The sequence below is a fragment of the Herpailurus yagouaroundi genome, unplaced genomic scaffold, assembly GCF_014898765.1.
Source record: "Herpailurus yagouaroundi ecotype Mexico unplaced genomic scaffold, PumYag 162, whole genome shotgun sequence".
In the NCBI taxonomy this organism is placed as follows: Eukaryota; Metazoa; Chordata; class Mammalia; order Carnivora; family Felidae; genus Herpailurus; species Herpailurus yagouaroundi.
This window is the reverse complement of record NW_024412403.1, coordinates 60,678,127-60,700,280: the sequence shown is the minus strand read 5'-3', so window position 1 is coordinate 60,700,280 and position 22,154 is coordinate 60,678,127. Positions and strand designations below refer to the sequence as shown.

At 33.7% G+C, this 22,154-nt stretch overlaps 1 protein-coding gene across 2 annotated transcripts in view; it reads left to right on the top strand.

Annotated features, from left to right (window-relative positions):
- The window catches only part of CFAP44 (cilia and flagella associated protein 44), a 151,235-nt gene that overhangs the window by 70,542 nt on the left and 58,539 nt on the right, over window positions 1-22,154 (top strand). For both annotated transcript variants that reach the window (XM_040484520.1, XM_040484519.1), the window contains 6 exons: window positions 129-399; window positions 1,194-1,249; window positions 1,403-1,565; window positions 3,499-3,629; window positions 14,217-14,413; window positions 16,038-16,212. In XM_040484520.1, the coding sequence (XP_040340454.1) occupies window positions 129-399; window positions 1,194-1,249; window positions 1,403-1,565; window positions 3,499-3,629; window positions 14,217-14,413; window positions 16,038-16,212 (993 nt within the window). The remainder of the gene's footprint in view (window positions 1-128; window positions 400-1,193; window positions 1,250-1,402; window positions 1,566-3,498; window positions 3,630-14,216; window positions 14,414-16,037; window positions 16,213-22,154) is intronic.

Genomic DNA, 22,154 nt, shown 5'->3' with positions numbered 1-22,154 from the left:
CTTCAGATTCTGTGTCTCCTTCTCTTTCTGCCCCTCCCCTGCTCATGCTCTTTCTCAAAAATAAATAAATGGTAAAAAAAGGTATAAAATTATATATCTAATTAATATGAACAATTTATGTTTCATAGCATTAACCAAGATCTCATGTTCTGTGGAATGCAAAATGGAGCAATTCGAGTCTATATCCTAAGTCAGAATAATCCTTCATTGACAAATATGGTGGACTACTGGCATTTCAATCTGCATGACAATAATTATGGATGTGTCAAAGGCATATCTACTAGTTTTGATGACCGTTTCTTGGTGACCACTGGAGCAGATAGTAATATCTTTGTTTTCACCATTTTTTCTGAATTTGAACCAATGAAAGCCATTAAAGCCAAAGTGCCATCTCCAAGGGTATGCAACTAATAACAACAATAAAAAATAATTTAAAATAGTAATGTTAAATTACTCATTCTTTAAAAACTGAAAAGTCTTGGGGCACCTCAGTGGCTCAGTCAGTTGAGCGTCTGATTTTGGCCCAGGTCACGATCTTGTGGTTCATGGATTCGAGCCCCGTGTTGGGCTCTGTGCTGACAGCTCAGAGCCTGGAGCCTGTTTCAGATTCTGTGTCTCCCTCTCTCTGACCCTCCCCCGTTCATGCTCTGTCTCTCTCTGTCTCAAAAATGAATAAACGTTAAAAAAAAAATTAAAAAAAAAACCCAAATTAAAAGTCAGATACTTAACCAACTGAGCCACCCTATTGCCCCTAAAAAATATATTTTAAAACCTTCCTGTATACAAATAAGGTACTGGGGGGAAAATTAAGCATATATAAAAGGGGATATGCTAAAAAAATAGCATTTTAAAATAAATGACCTAGGAAATTTTGCATGTATCCTTTGTTAATAACACATGATATTAGTAATTCACATTTTGAAGGGGAATTATGGTGATATTAACATTTTGCATGCATATTAGGTTTTAAGACTTTTTCTATGTACCTCTTTAAATCAAGCAGAAACAAATAAATTTAGTCAACTACAAATTTCCCCCTAGTTTTCCCTGGATTATTTCTTGTGAAAATACGTTGCAAGCCTATAATTATTAGAAATTGGCAGAGGGGGGGAAAAGCTCACTTTACTTCCTATTAGATATTTTAAGAGAAATATGCAATTTAAAAGTGTTAACCGTTTCTCCCCTTTCTACAGTTTGGAATTGAAGCAGAGCCAATTCCAGAAGATATTGAAGATCCCAAAGCCTATAGGTATGAGAATTTTTGATAAATACTAGCCTTGAGCTGTTGCAAAACAACATTTTATAGAAGTTGACCAAGCCAATGGAATTTCCAAATTATTGAGTCCTGATTCCTCTTATGCTGTTTCTGGATCTTACTATCCTTTTAAATTTCTGTTTTCAGTATTGAGAATGCTAGAAGAAAAAGAGAACATGATAAGCTAATGAAAGAAGTGGAAGAAATAAAAGCTGGGAAGAGAGAAAAACTCAAAGCTTTGAGGAATGAATTTCAGCAACTTCTGGAAATGAATAAAGAATTACCAAAGCATATGCAGTTTAAGCGAACAGTAAGCCTTAATTAAATTTGACTTTAATTTTTAACATACACTATTTCTTTAGATCAAGACTATGATTTTTCTGATAAAGAGGAACACTTAAAAAATCTTTAAACTTCCCTTTATCTGGCCAGTGTGTTGGCAGCAGCTAAAATACTGTAGAATTTGACATACAACTTGGTTTGGATATAGAAGAACCTCTTTATATAACACAGTTTACTTCTGGATTTAGGTACTTCACTTTTCTTTTTTCTTGTGGTGACAAGATATATAAATACAGGTTTGAATCTGGTTTTCAACCCTTCGTGTACCTAGCCAATATATCTAATCTTTGTATAAGTACGCATATATTTTGATTCTCTGTGATTCCATTTCTATAATTCAACAAATCTATCAAAAAGATAGTACCTGGTTGTCCCACAAAGTTTCTGAAAAATGACTTAGTATAGTTGTAGCTATGGGGACGATTAACAAATTATTTAAGCTAATTTTGTATTAATGTTTTTCTTTTCTGACTTATCACAAAGCTTCCATCTACGTGTTAGTGATTTTTTTCCACTGTGTACTTCTTCCTAAGTGGAACTGCTGTCAAGAACTAATCAAATAAACAGCCAGAATTTATCATCCTGACTATGACCTATAATTCTTGAAGCACCTAGTCCATTCCATGTGAAAAATGCTCTGGTGAAATCATAATGGCTAACTCATTGTATTGGTTAAAAGACCAAATCATAATGGTTAAAGGATGTTTATGCTATTTTACTAACAAAAAGCTGGACAGGGGCACCTGGGTGGCTCCATTGGTTAAGTGTTCAACTTTGGCATAAGTCATGATCTAATGGTTCATGGGTTTGAGCCCTGCATCGGGCTCTGTGCTGACAGTGTGAGCCTGGAGCCTGCTTCGGATTCTGTGTCTCCTCTCTCTGCCCCTCCCCTACTCATGCTCTGCCTCTCTCGCTCTGTCTTACAAAAATAAATAAAATGGAAAAAAAAAGTTGACATTTACAGAATATGGGTAACATAATTCAAAATAAAGAACACCTGAGGTGAGTTCGATGGCTAAGCATTTTTACATACATCATTACTTAAAACAGATACACCCTTGGAAAGAATAACTACTACTTACAATTTAGTCTGAATGAGGGCCCTGATATTTTTCCCGGGGTACAGGTAAAAAACATGACCTTCCCCCTCCCATAAGTATCTTTATGGGAGGAATGGCTCCCCCGGTGACAGACATTCAGCTAGAATTTGGTGACCTCAAGAAGACACCAAAGACTTAGCTGTCTTTCCTGGGTGGGGTCACATGGGAAGGGGTGCCATGAACTTCTACCCTGTGCCCTGCTGGTTACATACCAGTAGTGGCTTTGGGGTGGTAGAAGGTTTTGTTTTTTTTTTTTAATTTTTTTTTTCAATGTTTATTTATTTTTGGGACAGAGAGAGACAGAGCATGAACGGGGGAGGGGCAGAGAGAGAGGGAGACACAGAATCGGAAACAGGCTCCAGGCTCTGAGCCATCAGCCCAGAGCCTGACGCGGGGCTCGAACTCACGGACCGCGAGATCGTGACCTGGCTGAAGTCGGACGCTTAACCGACTGCGCCACCCAGGCGCCCCGAAGTTTTTTTTTTTTAAAACTCTGTATACTCTCCAAATATTCTGTTATTATTCACTGCTTTTACTGTAGGAAAAATCCTTTAAGATACAACTTTATTTACAGTATTGTCAATTATTTCTGAGAACTTTTCTCCATATTTTGTGGAAGTAAGATGAAAAGTATGTTCTTTTCTTTTTCTAGAACAGAGAGAATTAATGATGTCTGGGAGCAAATTATAATGCAACATGAAATTGAGTGCAAAACTGATTCTGTATCTGTGTATGAAATAGGATTGATAATGCACATTGATCAAAGTACCCATTTCGATGAATAAATCTACTTATTTGCAGGATTTTGATCTAGATTCCAAAATTCGTGCTGAGATTGGCAGAAAAACAGCTCGTAAGATTCAACAAGTGGAAAAAGAATTAGCATGGGAAAAAGAGAAACATCAACTTGGCCTCATGAAGCTACAGAACAGGTAGGATCCATATTTCCTGCAAGTTAAGATGTTTGAGAACATGTATTTGAATGAAGTTGTTCATAGTGGCTTAATTAAAGTGGTCAGGTAAGAAATACCCTGAGTACCTTCTAACTCTTGAAGTCTCCAGGAATATTCCTGTCATTGCTACTGATATCTTCTTGAGCTTTCTGGGAAATTTGTTTAATTAGTAGATTTTTGAACTCAACACCCAAAAAATGATTTAGAAATGGGCAGAAGACATGAACAGATATTTCTCCAAAGAAGACATCCAGATAGCCAACGACACATGAAAAGATGCTCAACATCACTCATCATTAGGGAAATTCAAATCAAAATCACAGTGACTTGAAACTAACTAACTAGCTAACTAACACTGTATGTTAACTAAATAGAATTTAAATAAAAACTTGAAACAACAACAACAAAAAGAAAATGCTACAGAAAAACCAAGTTTCTTCAACAAATACATTGCCTGAAGAAACAAGAGGGATGGAATAAAAGAAACTTGAGAAATATACCAACAAAGTATCCACCAATGTGCGGATCTTATTTGAATTCTTATTCAAATAAATCAATTGTAAAAAAGCATTTTTGAATCAAAGAATATTTGAACACCAAGTGGATATTGGATATTAAATATTTACTATTAATTTTCCTAGGTATAATAATATTGTGGTAGTTACTTTTCTAAAAAGAATTCTTATTTGAAGTATTTATGGGTGAAATATGTTTTGATATTCCAAAGGAAGAAAAAAAAAACAAAGGGATAGATACATAAAATAAAATTGGGGGGGAAAAGTTGATAATTTTTTAATATGATTTGATGAATTTGTAGGAATTCACTATATTATGCCCTCTACCTTTATGTATGTTAAAACTTTCCATAATAAGAGGCTTTCTCTTTAAAAATATATTCAACATACCCATATCAAAGAACATTGACTTCTGTTTTTTAATATTAAGTAATATGCTTTAATATACCTACATATATATATTGTTACATACTAATGCTTTCTTTTAGTTCTACAGAGTAGACTTTGAAAAGTAGAATTGCTAGACCAAAGGGGTATATGCATTTTTTAATTTAAAATCTGTTGCCATATTTCTTTCCAAAAAGGTTGCAACTTTTTACATTTCCATCAGCAATGTGTATAACTTTATCCTGTCATTCTTACCAACGTTTGAGGCTAACACTATTAAAGTTTAAATCTGATGGATGTAAAATAATATAGCTAATTGTTTTTTTTTTAATTTGCATTTTCCTTACTACTAGGGATGTTTAGCACATTTTTAGTGTTTACCAGTCAATTAGATGTGCTCCTTTGTGAATTGCATTTTAATATTCTTATAATTTTTCTATTGGGATATTTTCTTGTTACCAATTTAGAACTTCTTTGTGTAATAGACATTAACTTGTTATTTATCATGTGTGTTTCAAATATTTTTTATTATCTATAATTTTCCTATAAACTTTGTTGATGCTATATTTTTCTAAGCGATATATGTTAATGTATATATAGCTAAATATGTCTCTCTTTCCTTTAATATATTTTGGGTTTCCCATCTTGGCTAAAAATTTCTCTCCAAAGCCTAAGTTATACATAAAGTCTTCAAATTTTTCTTCCAAATTTGTATTATTTAATCTTTATTTTTATTTTTTAAAATAATTTTTTGATACATATTTATAGTGACCCCACTAGGTCAAGGTGAGGTAAGGAAGGTGTCCTCTTTCTCTTTTTTTTTAATTTATTTTTGAGAGAGAGAGAAAGAGCATGTGTGCATGCATGCGCAAGCAGGGCAGGGGTAGAGAGAGAGGGAGACAGAGGATCTAAAGTGGGCACTGCACTGACAGCAGAGAGCTCCATGTGGGGCTAGAAGGGACCACAAGATCATGACCTGAGCCAAAGTTGGATGCCCAACCAACTAAGGCACCCAGGTGCCCCATATTACTTAAATCTTAAAAAAACAACACATATTGAATATTCCATCAGGAAGGTATTAATCAAGCTTCTAAAGGACTTACTTATTTTATTGTACTTTTTAAAAATCAGGTTTTGGACTTATCTTATTTTTAATTCTTTTTTTTTTCCGTTTCATTAATTCCAATTTTAGCTTTAAGCATTCCCTTCACCTATTTTCTTTTGATTTTATGTCTGTTTTTAAAAATGCCTTGACAGGGCACCTGTGTGGCTCAGTCGGTTAAGCGACCTACTTCAGCTCAGGTCATGATCATGTGAGTTTGACCCCTGTGTAGGACTCTGTGCTAACAGCTTGGAGCCTGGAGCCTGCTTCAGATTCTGTCTCCCTCTTTCTCTGCCCCTTCCCCACTCATGCTCCAGCACTTTCTTCTCCTCCCCCCCCTCCAGAAATAATAAATAAACATTGAAAAAATGCCTTGAGATGGATATTAAGTTCCTTTCTTTATACTTTTAACTACAGGGACATTTAAGGCTATGTATATTCCCTTGAGGATTTTTGCAGTGTTCCCTAGGTTTTGCAATTTTTAACTTATTTCTGGATAGTTGGTAATTAAGCTTTTATTCCTTGAGCTAAGAATTATTTAAGATATATTCCTTCATTTCCAAGCAATTAAGGTTTTAAGGTAAACATTTATTATTTATTTCTAATTTTATTGGATTATAATTATAGAATGTATGATAAAAATTTCTCAAAAAAGTGTGTTAAAGTTTCATTTGTAATCAAGGAGAGATTTGTTTTTGCAATTTTTTTGAACTTGTGAAATTTTTTCTTCTAAAGGGTCTAAAGTTTACATATATGTACACATATGTGTATTTATAATCAACTTTGTTGATTAACTGCCTTAATTTTTCCATGGCTATGCATTTTCTTTTAGTCAAATTTCTGGAAAAAAAATGTGTATTAAAAATTTTCGTTGTAAGAAGGGAAAAAACCCACAATGAGATATCCCCTCACACTTGTCAGAATGGCTAAACTAAAAAACACAAGAAATAACAAATGTTGGTGAGGATGTGAAGGAAAAGGAACCCTTGTGCACTAGTGACCATGCAAACTGGTGCAGCCACTGTGGAAAACAGTATAGAGGTTCCTCAAAAAGTTAGAAATAGAACTATCCCATGATCCAGTAATTGTACTACTGAATATTTACTCAAAAGATACAAAAATGCTAATTCACAGGGATAAATGCGCCCCTGTGTTTATAACAGCATTATTTACAATAGTCAAATTATGGAAATAGTCCAAGTATCCATCAACTGATAAATAGATAAAGAAGATGGAATAGTATTCAGCCATAAGAAAGAGTGAAATCTTGCCATTTAAAATGACATAGATTGGAGTTAGAAAGTATAATGCTAAGCTGAATAAGTCCATCAGAGAAAGACAAATATCATATGATTTCACTCATGGAATTTAAGAAACAAAACAAATGAGCAAAGGAAAAAAAAACAACAACCAGACAACCCAAGAAACAGACTCAGCTATGGAGAACAAACTGAACAAACTGGTGGTTGCCAGAGGGGAGGTAGGTGAGGGGATGGGTGAAACAGGTGATAGGGATTAAGGAGTATACTTATGATGAGCATTGGGTGATGTATGGAAGTGTTGAATCACTATATTGTACACCTGAAACTAATAGAACACTGTATGTTAACTCTACTGGCATGAAAATTAAAAAAAAATACAATAAAAATTTTTTAATAAATAAATTAGATTTTTTACAAACCAAATTATGAAATACATATTTATTTTCTGTTTTTGGCAAATTATTTTATATCTAGTTAACACATGAGCATATACATCTTAAAATCAAAAATCTAAAGACTTATAATGAAAGCCAACAACTTCCTGTCTAATCTCTCTCATGTACCAATAAGACTGTTCAGAGGAAATTGCTTTTTCTTTGCCTTTTTGAGATGTAATTTACATTCAGCAAAATGCATAAATTCTAACTGAGCAGCTTAATAAATTATATATATGCATATATATACATATATATGTATGTGTATATATATGTACGTATATATCCATATCTATCTATATCCATATATATATATCTACTATTCCAATTAAGAACATTTATAGTACTCCAAAAAGTTACCTTTGACCCCCTCCCAGTAAATATCTACTCTCCAGAGATGAATGTTTATCACATTAGTTTGGTCTGTGAACTTCATACAAATTGAATGTTGCAGTACTAAATCTTGTATTTGGCTTCTTTTACTTAGCATCATGCCTAAGATTGTCTATGTTGTTGCAGGTAGCAGTAGCTTATTCTTTTTCATTGTTTTGTAATAGTCTTAATGCTTATACCATGATTTATTTATCCATTCTACTGTTGATGCATATTTGAGTTATTTCTACTTCTTGGCTATGATGAATGGCTATGACCATTCTTGTGCATGCTTTTTGGTGGACATAAACACTTATTTTGTTATATAATCAGGAGTGGAACTGCTGGGTCAAGATTATATGCATGTTTGGCTTTATTAGATACTGCCAAATAGTTTTCCAAAAATGGTTCAACCAATTTTTATACCATGATTATCAGTGTATGAGAATTCCCATTGATCCCCATTGTGTTAGCTTCTTAGAGTTTCCATAACAAAGTACAACAGACTGGTTGGCTTAAAATAACAGTCAAAAGTTATGAAGGCTGGAAGCCCAAAATCAAAGTGTTGGTTAAGTTGGGGTGCGTTTTCTTGGAGAGGAGATATGTTTTATTTATCTATTTATGTTGAAGTGTAATTGGCATTTGATGTTATATTAGTTTCAGATAAACAGCATATCGATTCAACAATTCTATGTATCACTCAGTACTCACCACAATAAGTGTAGTCACCATACACTATTACAATGTTATTGACTATATTCCCTATGCTATACTTTTCATCTCCATGACTTACTTATTTGTAACTGGAAGTTTCTAATTGCCTCTTTTTTTTTTTAAGTAATCTTTACACCCAGCAAGGGGCTCAAACTCACAATCCCAAGATCAAGAGTTTCATGCCCTACCAACTGAGCCAGCCCAGGCACCCCTATTAATCTCTTCTTAATCCCCTTTGTCTATTTCACCCATCCACCCACCCATCTCCCCTCCAGTTTCTTCTCTGTATTTGAGTCTGTTTTTGTTTGTTAATTTGTTTAAAAAATTCCATATGTAAGTGAAATCTATGGCATTTGTCTTTCTTGTCTGACTTATTTCACTTTGCATAATATCCTCAAGGTCCATCCAGGTTGTTGGAAGTGGCAAAATCTCATTCTATTTTATGACTGAGTAATATTCCAGTGTGTGTGTGTGTGTGTGTGTGTGTGTGTGTGTGTGTGTGTGTGTTGTAGCATAGCATATATCTTTTCAAATTAGTGTTTTTGTTTTCTTTGGGTAAATAGCCAGTAGTGGAATTATTGGGTCAAATAGTAGTTCTATTTTTATTTTTTTGAGGAACCTCAATACTGTTTTCCACAATGGTTCCACCAAATTACATTCCCACCAATAGTATGTGAAGGTTCCCTTTTTTCCACATCCTCACCAACACTTGTTATTTCTTTTTGATACTAGTCATTCTGACAGGTGTGAAGGAATATTTCATTGTGGTTTTGATTTGTATTTCTCTGGTGATTAGTGATGTTGAGCATCTTTTCATGTCTGTTGGCTATCGCTTTGTCTTTGAAAAAATATCAGGTCCTCTGCCCATTTTTTTTTTAAAAAGTAAGCTCTATGCCCAACTTGACGTTTGAACTCTCATCACCCTGAGTTTAAGAGTCACATGCTCTACCAATTAAGCCAGCCAGGTGCCCTATCCTTTGCCCATTTTTAAATTGGACTGTTCGGGTTTTTTGGTGCTGAGTTGTATAAATTCCTTGTGTATTTTGAATGTTAACCCCTTATCGGATAGATCATGTGCAAATGTCTTCTTTCATTCACTGGGTTGCCTTTATGTTTTGTTGATTGTTTCCTTTGTTGTACAAAGCTTTTTATTTTGTTGTAGTCTCAACAGTTTATTTTTGCTTTTGTTTCCCTTGCCTCAGGATAAATATCCATAAATATGTTGCTGAGGGTGATGTCCAAGAAATTACTGCTTATGTTTTCTTTTAGGAGTTTTATGGTTTCAGATCTCTGTTTAGATCTTTAATCCATTTTGAGTTTATTTTTGTGTATGGTGTAAGAAAGTGGTCCAGTTTCATTCTTTTACATGTAGTGTCCAGTTTTCCCAGCACTGTTTGCTGAGCAGACTGTTTTTCCCATTGTGTATTCTTGTCTCCTTTGTTAAAGATTAATTGACCATATGAGCATGGGTTTATTTCTGGGCTTTCTATTCTGTTCCACTGATCTATGAGTCTATTTTTGTGTCAGTACCATACTATAGCTTTGTAGCATGTCATGGAATCTGGGATTGGCATACCTCCAGCTTTGTTGTTTTTTCTCAAGATTGCTTTGGCTATTGGAGGTCTTTTGTGGTTCCATACAAATTTTAGGGTTATTTGTTCTAGTTCCATGAAAAATACTATTTATTAGTTTCTTCTGAGACCTGGGTAGGAGAATCTGTTCCATGCCTCTTTGAGCTTCTAGTGATTTGCCAGCAAACTTTGGTGTTCCTTCCTATAGATGCATTATTCCAAATCTTCTGCCTTTATGTGGTGTTATCTCTCTTTGTTTTCCCCACATAATCTTCCCTCTGTGCATGTCCAAGTCCCCACTTTTTATAAGCACAGAGACATGTTGGATTAGGACCACTCTAATGATCTCATTTCAACTTGATTACCTCTGTCCAGACCCTATTTCCAATAAGGTCACATTCTGATTGACTGGGGGATTTCAAAGTATCTTTCTGGGTAGACGCAATTCAACCATAACACTCATGCTTGCCATCACCTGATATTCTCATCTCTTTAAATTTCAGCCATTCTATCATAGTATCTCAGTGTGATTTAAATTGGCATTTCCCTGGTGAGTGATTATTTTAAGCTCCTTTTCTTATACTTCTTGGTTATTTGTGTATTTTCTTTTATTAGGTATTTTTTGAAGTTTTTTTGTTCATTTTTGAAACTGGATTGTAAGAGTTATTCACATCTCCTAGATAGGAGTCTTTTGTCTTGTAGATAAATGACACAGGTATTTGTGACACTGTATATATATGACACATTATGTGCATGCATGTAAAATGTCTTGCTCTAATCTGTGGTATTCCTTTGCATTCTTTTAATGGTGGCTTTTTTTGAGCAGAAGTTTTTACTTTGATAAAGTTCATTTTATCAATATTTTCCTTTATGGTTGATGCTTTTATGTTGTAACTAAGGAATATTTGCCAATTCCCAATTCATGAACTAATTCTCCTATGTTTTATTCTAAAAGCACCATTGTTTTGCCATTATCTATATTGATTTTTTGGGGGGAGGTTTAAGATGGACGTCATGTGTCATTTGTTTCTATATGGATATTCAATTGGCCTGGTATCATTTGTTGAAAAGGCCATCCTTTCCTCACTAGATTGCATTGATAGTTTTGTCATAAATCAGGTCAATACATATATATAATATATCTCAGAACTTTTATTTTAATTATTCTTGACATTTGATATTGTAAATCCTATGGCTTTGTTCTTCACCTTCAATACTGTGTAGGTCCTTTAAATAGAATCAACTTGTCAATTTTCATCAAAAAACCCTGCTAAGATGTTGACTGAATTACACTGAATCTATAGATCAACTTCAACATAATAGATTTTAAAAATAAATATTGTCTTTCAATCCATAAATGTGATAGATCATGAAAAGAATACACTTTTAATATCTCTTCTAGTGGTTACAACCATACATCTCAATAATGTATTTCTATGAATTTATTAATCATTACTTACTGATTTCCTAGTATCACAGGTAAGGATTTTGTTTACCTTAATACACTCATGTTGGGGTGCCTGGGTGGCTCAGCTGGTTAAGCATCCCGCTTTGGCTCAGGTCATGATCTCACGGTTCATGACTTCAAGCCCCACACTGGACTCTGTGCTGACAGCTCAGAGCCTGGAGCCTGCTTTGGATTCTGTGTCTCCTTCTCTCTCTCTCTGCCCCTCCCCCACTCATGCTCTGTCTCTCTTTCTCAAAAAAAAAAAAAAAATTTAAAAACCATATGCTCATGCTTTCCCCTCTACTGTCCTGAGCATATAAAATATAACAACTGATTTAATGTGCTTGTCTGCTAGATAGATAGGTAGGTAGGTAGGTAGGTAGATAGATAGATAGATAGACAGATAGATAGGCAGGCTTCTGGGTCTGTTTCTATTAATTGAAAATTTTTGTTTATTTTGTGTTATATTTTTCTGCTTATTTGCCTTCCTGAAAAATTTAGATTGGATGCCAGACATTATGAATTTCACAATGTGGGTGCTCGATATTTTTTATACTTTTAAATATTCTTGAACTTTGTTTTGGGATTCAGTTAAGTTACTTAGAAGTAGTCTGAGTTTTTGAGGCTTGCTTTTAATCTGTGTTAGTGGGGGTCAAGCAGCCTTTAGAGCTGATTTTTCCTCACTACTAAGACAAAATCCTGAGTGCTCTGTCCTATTCCCATGTATTATTGGGCTTGTGGGAAAACAAGCTATTTCAACCTGTGTGAGGTCTGGGGATTTTTCTGTGTTCTCTTCTGGTGATTCTTTCCCCAACCTCAGGTAGACTCCTTACATGCACATGGTGATCAGTAATTACCTGAAGGCTAGAAGAGAGACGTCTGCAGATCTCCAGAGCTCTCTTCCTGTGCAGCAGTTTCTTCTCTGAAACTCTGCTCTGTGATTCATGGCCTGTTACCTGATATTAAATCTATGAATATTTGAATCTTGGAATGGTATCTAGATGACTACTTATCAAGAGATGAAAGTACCTTGTAAGTTCTCTCAGGAAGAACCTTCGACATAGTTTCCTATGTTTGGCTTTAATAAATATGCATACTATATTTGTAAGTGTATATATATTGCAAGTATGAATCTTGACTCAAACCAGTGCAGCTCATTGTCCCAGGCTGCTTGCTTCTTTCATTTGTTTGATTCTATGGCTTCTGTGCTCTGCTGGAGCAGGCAGTTTTTGGTGAGGCCAGAAACTCCTGTTCCCAGAATCGAATGCACATGCAACCATTATCCTTGGGAACTTTTGTTTCCCCAGAGGCTGTTGGAAGCAGGGAATATGTACCCACAGCTCTAGGACCCAATTTGCCCATCCTCCTCCTTGTCAGGTGGAAGCTCTTCCTCCCCAGTCTTCTGGCCCTCAAATACTTGTTTCCTTAATTCCTGGCTTTCCCTTCCCTTCCAGGCTGCATCCTCCTTCCTCAGCTTTGCATCTTCAACAAACATATGGAAGGAAACACATTATCTAGATATCTGATGGGATTAGGGGAGAGAATAAAGTGGTACCACTGAGTAACACTGGGTAGTACCAGTGTTTTCATCTTCACCAATCTAATAGAGCAAATGTGATAACTCTCGCTTAAATCATTTGCATTTTTTCTGATTATTGGTGAAGTTAAGCACTTCTTTTCATACACTGATGTTCTTCAGAGGATTAGTCTTCTGAACCTTTCTTTTCGTATGTTTATAGTTCATTTATATTTAATCTTTGGAGGAAGATTCCTTGTTCATTTTCCTTTGAGTTCTGATTTTCTTCTTAATTTGATTCACTACTTCTGTATTTTTCTTTTATACATATTGCAAATGCTTTATCCTCCAATGCCATTTGCCTTAAACTTTGTTCACATTTGTCTAACTGCATAAGTTTTATATTTTTATGGGATCAAAACCATGCATATTTTTCCTTCATGTTATCTGTGTTTCATGAAAAGACTAAAATTTAAAGAGTAAAACTCCAGTGGGCAAGAAAATAAAGTTTTATAGTGATGAGAAAGGTACTATGCTATGAGGGAAAAGGGAAAATCAGAAATAGTAAGCCATTTTAAAAGAAGAAATAGAGTTAAAAGGATTGAATTAGAAAAATAGTAAGAAAGATAAACTAGGAATAATTACTATATACATAAGTTAAATTCTGAAATTAAAAGATGGGAAAATAATTATGAACCAGTGACAAAAACATAGCAAGAATTAAGCATTAATTGATAAAGAACAAATATCTTTGGGCTATAAAAGAAAAGTGAACTGGAGAGTAATATGAATTTGAGTTTAACATTTTTTATAGAAGCAAATAGGGTAACATATGAGAGATATATATGTATACATATGATAATAGATATCTCATGAGATAACAGGCAGTAGAGTATATTTTCTTACAGTTTAAGATCCATTTACCATTAAATTACAGTGTACCTGAAAAATTTTTGTTTTTCTACATATTAGCCAAACAATGGCATTATATACTGATTAATAATGAGGTGTTTAATATTTTAATTAGAAAATTCTACTTGCTCTTTAACAAAGTCCTATGCAACTTCTATCACATTCTTGTTGGTTAATGCATTTTCCAACTTTGGATCCACACAATATAGTATCATTTATAACCATAGTTATTGTGGTCCTATTTTATTACTTAATCATGCAGAATGATTAAAATGGTATAATTAAATGATTAAAATGGCTATGATCGCAAATACTTGTTCTATTTTTTTTTCAGATTTCGTGATTCATTGGAAAGTGATACAATTGTGGTTCACGCCATACAAAGTGATCACAAGATATCCTCCTATAGGCTTGTGAAGCCCTCTAAGTACTCCAAGTCCAAACGACCAAGTCAATCAGAAAGAAGAACAAGCAAATTGGAGAGATTTGAAAAAGAGGGAGCTGGAAGAAAGGATAGCCAGAAAGATACAGGTAGCTTAAATGACAGAAAGTCTTTGAATCTTCATTAAGATTTCAAAATTGAATAATCTTTTTATGGGCAGAACTTTCAAACCCTTTCTGGTGACTTGAGCTCACTCTGTTATTTCCCTTTCCTTATTCCCTTGGATAATAATCAAGAGAGCTAGATGTGAGTGGTTTGGCTGAGAATGAGAGGCCATGTTCCTCCAGCAAATGCTTCACACCAGGTCTTTGATGCAGGCTGCTAAGGAAAACCCACCCTGGTTATGTGACTGAAGTGGGTAAAGAATACCTAATGCTGCTAATTTCTTACTTCCCGCTTTTAACTCTTCTTAAATCTAAGATTTCCCCAGTTGCTGGTTTCTAGGCAGTGTTTCTTTACAGATTCTTGGGCTCCATCCCAGAGAGTGGGGGTAGAGCATTTCAAACCAGCTTCTAAGTGCTTATGCTTTAAACAGAATGATGAGCTGAAAATTCAGGTGTGAAATGCACTTAATCTCTGTGGCCTGCCTGTTGTAACTGCCCTCAGGGTGACTGCAGATGAGTAAGAGGAGGACAAGAATTCTGGGAATGACTTGTAGAGCCCAGTCAAAAATAAATAAAAGGCACTGCAACTAGTGCCCATGATACGGTACTGACATTAATGCTGTTTATCCTCTTTATTGAGAAAACGTTACTGGCTCCTTTCTGCCTCTGGGATAAATTCTGAAATCATTATCCTGGTATTTAATCCTTCCACAGTATATTCCTATTCTGTTTCCTACAAATTCTGTTTCCTAGTGCATTTTCATACTGTTCTACTGGTGTTTTTAGCCTATTGTCTTGCTTAATGCTCCCTAAATATGCCAGATACTTTTAGGCCCAGGCTCTGACTGGAATGACCAATTCACTCCTCTATTCTCTGAATTCTACCAGTTTTTAGAGATTCCAGATTGAATTATACTTTTGTTATAAAGTCTTTCCATGACCACCCAAGCCACATTAAACTCTTCCTTTTCCATATTACCGTATATTTGAAATATGAAAAGTGAAATGGTGAGTTATAACTATATGACCACCCCATATTATTATTTAACTTTCCCCCCAAAGTATCTCTAGAGTATATTTCTCCATAGCTTGAACGTGAATTAAGAAATTGCCTCAGTAGATATTTAATTTAAAAATTTTTAAATCATAGGTTTGATTGTGTGTTCCTGACTACTTTTTTAATTGGCCACAGACCACTGTAATCACTATAAGTCACCTCAAATTACATATGTCAAATAGGACTCGCTGATTCCTCCTTCTCCCACCATATCACAAGCGTTCCTACCCAACTTCCCAGTATATCTATCAGTGCCCCCTCATTATTTATTTACCTTGTTTTCAAATTATTTGATATATGTCTTATCTTGCCAACTTTTCAGTAATGTACATTAGAGCACATATCGTGACTTATATCTCTTAATTTTGATATTCTAAAATACATATTATGGGATTGAATTCATGGTAGTTGTTTAACAAATAATGTGATTTACAGATTCAGTGTATTCTGTTTGTTTTAATGTGACAGGTTTAAAACATATTTGAGAATTTCATTTTGATGTTTCAAAAAAATTGAAAACAAATAAAAGAAAAATGTTGACTCTCTGTACAGGTGAGAGTATTAATGTACCAGAAGAATCAATTATAGACAAAGGGAAGAAATTTCGGCCTAAAACCCTAAGTGAAATTATGGTGGAAAATCAAATTGAGAAAACGAGGAAACTTATATTAAAAGCTGAAAGGGCCCAATTTAAGATTCAGCAGCGAAGAAAGGAATGGGAGGAACTGTAAGTTTTCTTTTTTTTTTTCCCTAAACTCTCATTTTAATATGAGTTCCAAAATATTTTTGAATAGAAACAGAGATGGAGATATTGAAGACAGATCAGCTGGATTTTTCAGAGTGGTGATACCTTGGTGGAACTTCTATGATTCCTAGGGTTTGGGGTCCAGGAATTCCATTTTGTGAATACACTCAGGGATTTTTTTTAAGGATTGAGGAATTCTTTTCAATCCCAACAAGTTATTTTTCCTTATGTTCTTCTAACATATAGTTTTTAGCTTTCATTTTTAGATGTCTAGTCATCTTAAGTTGACTTTAAAAAAACTCTGGCATGAAGTACTTTTATTTAACAAGCACATTTTTTACATTTTTTTTGCCACCTACATATATTTTTGATGAAATATCTCTTCATGTCTTTTGCCCATATTCAAATAAGATTGTTTACTATTTTACTGTTAAGTTTTGAGAGTTCTTCATATATTCTAGATATCAGTCCTTGGTTGGTTACGTGGTTTTCAAATATTTTCTCCCAGGGTGTAGCTTGTCTTTTCATTCCTTTAACATGGTCTTTTGCAGAGCAAAAGTTTTTATCTTTTTAAAGCCAATTTATTAATTTTTCCTTCTATGAATCTTGTTTTTGGTGTCAAGTCTAAGAACTCTGCCTAGGCCTAGTTCCCAACGATTTTCTCCTATTTATCTAAAAGTTTTATAATTTTACATTTTACATTTAAGTCTATGATCCATTTGGTGTTCATTTTTGTATAAGATGTGAGCTTTAGGTTTTTGTTTGTTTTGCCTGTGGATGTGCAATTTCCCTAGCACCATTTGTTGAAAAGTCTCTCTCTCTCCTCCATTGAATTTGTTTTGCAATTTTGCACCTTTGTCAAAAATCAGCTGGGCGTTTTGTGTAGGTCTACTTCTGGGTTCATAATTTGACTATTATGTGTCATTGATCCCTTTGCCAATAACACACTGTCTTGATTACTGTAGCTATGTAATAGGTCCTAAAATTGGTCCTCTCAATTGTTTTAACTATTCTAGTTACTTTGCCTTTTATATAAATTTTAGAATAATCTTGTCTGTATTTACAAATAAAGTCTTGCTGGAATTATGATAGAAATTGTGTTAACCTGTGTTATCAGTTTGGGGCGCGGAACTGATGTATTTATTATGTTGAGTCTTCTAATCCATGGACCTGGTATGATTCTCCATTTATTTAGATCTTCTTTGAATTTCTTTCATCAATGTTTTGTTTTCAGTCCTACACATATTTTGTTAGAATTAGACATAAACAGTTTACTCTTTTGGCAATTGTAAATAATATTGTGCTTTGTTATTCAAAGCATGTTCATTGCTAGTATACAATGGATTTTTGTATGTTTATCTGGTATCCTGTGACCTTGCTGAAGTGTCATATTCTGAGAATTTTTTGGTAGGTTCCTTAGGATTTTCTATGTAGACAATCTTGTCGTCTCTTAATAAGAACAATTTTATTTCTAATCTAATTTGTTTGCCTTATTTCCCTTTATTTTCTTGTTGGACTCATTAGAATTTCCAGTATAATGTTGAAACAGGGAAAGCTGGCATCTATAACTTGTATCCGATCTTAGGGGGAAAGAATTCAGTATTTGAACGGTTTTCATGCTCTTCAGCCTACCTATATTATTAGGTTTGAAGTTGGTGTTTTATTGGCAGTATATAGTAGAGTTATGTTTTTTTAACCTACTCAGTTAATCTCAGTTCTTCAATTGGTGTATTTAGCCACTTACACTTATATGATTTACACATGTATTTACTTATGTATTTACACATGTTAGTATTGATATTTCAGGCTTATATCTGCTATTTTATATTTTGTTTTCTGTTCTCTGTTTTTTGGTTTTGTTTTCTTTTTCATGCTTTCCTGTGGTTTACTTGAATATTTTAGAGTTTCAAAGTGATTATAGTGTTTTTGAGAATATCACTTGTACAGCTTTTTAGCATTTACTCTAGGTATTACATTATGTACACACAACACAGTCCACAAGTTGACATTTTATCAGCTTGAATGAAATGTAGAAACCTTACCTGCATTTATGTCTCGTTACACCTCCCATTGCCGCTTGTTTCCTTTGTTTATAATATAATTGTATAAATATTTTCTCACACATTTTAGCACTACATCAGACAGTGTCAGTTTTTTAAACATTAAACATAACTTAGACAATAGTAGATGTAAAATGTTTTTGCCAATATTTTCACCATTAACATTTTAATCTCTTCCTTCTTCATGTACCGGAGTTCCCTCTTCTATCATTTCATTTATGGTTAGAAAACTTCCTTTAGTCATTCTTTTAGGGTTGGTATGCCAGTGACAATTTCTTAGTTTTTCTTCATCTGTGAATAGCTTGATTTTGTCTTCATTCTGGAAGGATATTCTTACTAGACATAAAATTCTGTGTTGACAGTTCTTTTCAACATGCAAAAAGTGTTGTGCTTCTTTCTGTTGGCCTGGCCTCCATGGTTTCTTATGATCAATCTTCTGTCATTCAAATTGTTTCCCCCCTTCATATAAGGTATTATTTTTCTCTTTTTGCTTTCAAGGTGGTTTTTTTTTTTTTTTTTTTATTTTTCAGAAGTTTGACCATTATGTGTCTTGGTACATCTTTTAATTTATCCTTTTTGGGATTCATTAAAACATCTTGAATCTGTATGCTTGTATCTCTGACCAAATTTGGAAAGTTTTCATCTATTATTTCACATAGATTTTTGAAGCCCTGTCCTCTTTTTCTTTCCTTTCTTGGATTTCAATATCACAAATGTTAGATCCCTGAGGCTTTGTGTGCTTTTCTCTTTTTAATTTTTGTTGTTTATTTGTTTGTAGTGTCTTTGGCGGGGGGGGGGGGGTCAGATTGAGTAATTTCTATTGTTGTATCTTCAAATTCATTGATTCTTTCCTCTGTATCCTTCATTCTGGTGTTGAGCCCATTCATTAAGTTTTATTTGGTTACTGTACTTTTCAGTTCTAAAATTTCTATTTAGTTTTTCCTTGTATCTTTCATTTCTTTCTGAGACTCTATTTTTTCATCTGTTTCAAGCATCTTCCTAATCACTTGTTGAAGCACTTTATGATGGCTGCTTTAAAATCCTTGCCAGATTATTCTAACATCTCTATCATGTTGGGGCTGGCAACTAGTAATTGTCTTTTCTTATTCAAGTTAAGATAATCCTGATTCTTTGTATGACAAATGATTTTTTATTATAATATGGACATTTGGGGTATTATGTTATGAGACTCTGAATCTTATTTATACATTGGGTTTTAGCTGGCTTTCTCTGACTTTAGCAGGATATATTCTATATTCATAATGAGATGAAGTCTTGTTCCCAGGGCTCACCTTTAACACCATCCCTGTAGGGGTTGTGTTGCCTTGTTAAAACCTGGTGGTGGTAAAAGGGTAGAGTCCCCACTTGACATTTGCTGGCAGGGCGGAGGTAGGCCACATTTGTGTGTATGTGTGCTGTGTGGCTAGAGTTCAGAGCATTTATTATCTAGAAGTTTTCGGTCTTACTATTCTTTTCTTTTATTGATCCTGTAGCTAGGAAGAGCAAGATTTTTTTGGGCTTTTATTGTCTAAACCCCATGGTGTTTCTAGTTGCTATTTTCTTTAGCTCCAAGTTGAGATATATAAGGCAAAAAGAAAGTCTAGAGATCTTACCATCATATACTTCTTTGGGTCCTAAGGTTCTTTGTAGTCTATCTTCTTTTCACTTTTCAGAAACTTCTTATCTTTTAAGTATAATGTTTAGGGGTTTTATCTGCACTTGCCAGGAAAAATAAGAATATGTAAGTCTATTCCATCTTCCTAGAGGTGGAAATTTTTTCCACTGATTTTATTATATTTATCTTAATCCAGTGATCTTGCTAAACTCATTTACTAGGTCTAGTAACTTTTTTCTTTCTTATGAACATGCTCATGTTGTATGTGAGTAAAACAGATTCTTCCTTTCCAATCTCTGTCTTTTATTTTTTGACTCATTGTGCTGTCCAGGATATGCACTAAAATGCATATGTACAATGATATTGTGCAATGCATACAATAAAAATGGTGGGGTAAAAACATCCTTGTCTTTTTTCTAATCTAAGGAGAAACATTAAGTCTTTCTTTATGAAATGTGATATCAGCTCTTTAGAAGCACAGTGTCAGATTGATGAAATTCCCTTTTGTTCTTAGTTTATCGAAAAAAATTAATTTATTATTTTTATCAAGGATAAGTATTGAATTTTATCAAATAATTCTTATATGCATACTGAGATGATCATATGCTTTAAAATTTTTATTCTTTAATATTGTGAATCACTGTTACTGATATCAAATGTTAAATCAGCATTCCTAGGATAAATTTCACTTGATCATGGTGTATTCTCCTTTTAAAAATATTGCTGGAATTTTTTTTTTTTTTTTTTTTTTTGTAGTATTCTTGTCTGGTTTTGGTATCAGGGTAATGCTGGCCTCATAAAAAAAATTGAAACTCTTCCCTCCTCTTTTCTTATTTTTGGAAGAGTTTGAGCAGAATTTTTATTAATTCTTTAAATATTTGACAGAACTCATCATTGAAGCCATATGGTCCTGGGCTTTTGTTTGTGGGGAGGTTTTTGATTACTGATTCAATCTTCTTACTAGTAATTGATCTGCTCAGGTTTTCTGTTTCTTCATGATTTGGTCTTGATAGGTTGTATATTTTTAGGAACTTACTCATTTCTTTAGGTGGTCCAGTTTGGTGGTGTATAATTATTCATAGTAGTCTCTTAGGATCCTTTGTGTTTCTGTGGTATCAGTTGTAATATCTCCTTCTTGATTTCTGATTTTATTTAAGTTCTTTCTTTGATGAGTCCAGCTAAAAGTTAGTCAATTTTTTTATATCTTAAAAAATACCCCACTCTTAGTTTCATTGATCTCTCCTCCTATCTCTTAAATCTCATGTCATTTATTTCTGCTCTGAGTTTTGTTATTTCCTTCTTTCCATTCACTTTGTGCTTTTTTTTTTTCCCTAGTTTCTTGAGGTATAAGGTTAAATTGGCTATTTAAGATTTCTCTTGTTTCTTGATGTATGCATTTATCACTATGAACTTCCTTGTTAGAACTGCTCTTCTTGAATCCTGAAAGTTTAGGTATGTTGTATTTCTATTTTCACTTCTTACAAAGCATTTTTGATTTCTCTTTTGATGTTTTCGTTGGTTGTTCGTAGTGCATTGTTTAATCTCCAGATATTTATGAATTCTAAAGTTTCCTTGTAATTGATTTCGAATTTATACCATTGTGGTTAGATAAGATATTTGATATGATTTTAGGTTTCTTAAATTAAGACTTGTTTTGTGGCCTAATATGATTTATCCTAGGGAATGTTGCATGTGCATTTAAGAATGTGTATTCTGCTACTATTGAATAGAATGTCTGTAAATATGTGTTAAGTCCATCTGGTCTAACACATCATTTAAGTCCCATATTTCCTTATTGATTTTTTTGCCTGGATGACCTCACTGTTGTTGTATGTTTGGATACCTTCTCTTTATGTTGTTTGTATCTGTTATAGGTTTTTGCTTTGTGGTTACTGTGAGACTTAACATAAAACATATTGGTGTATATTAACCTGATAACAACTTTGAACACATGTTAAAACTGTATGTTTAACACCCCCCAACACTTTGTTTTTAATATCACAGTTCACATCTTTACCCTATATATCCATTAACAAATCATTGTAGTTGTTATTTTTTAATATTTTTTGTCTTTTAACCTTTATACTAAATTGATAAATGATTTACCTACCACCATTAAAACATTAAAGTTCTGAATTTAACTATATAACTGCCTTTATCAATGAAATTTATACTTATATATGTTTTCCTATTACTAGTTAGTGTCCTTTTACTTCAGGTAGAAGAAATGCCTTTAGCATTTCTTAAAA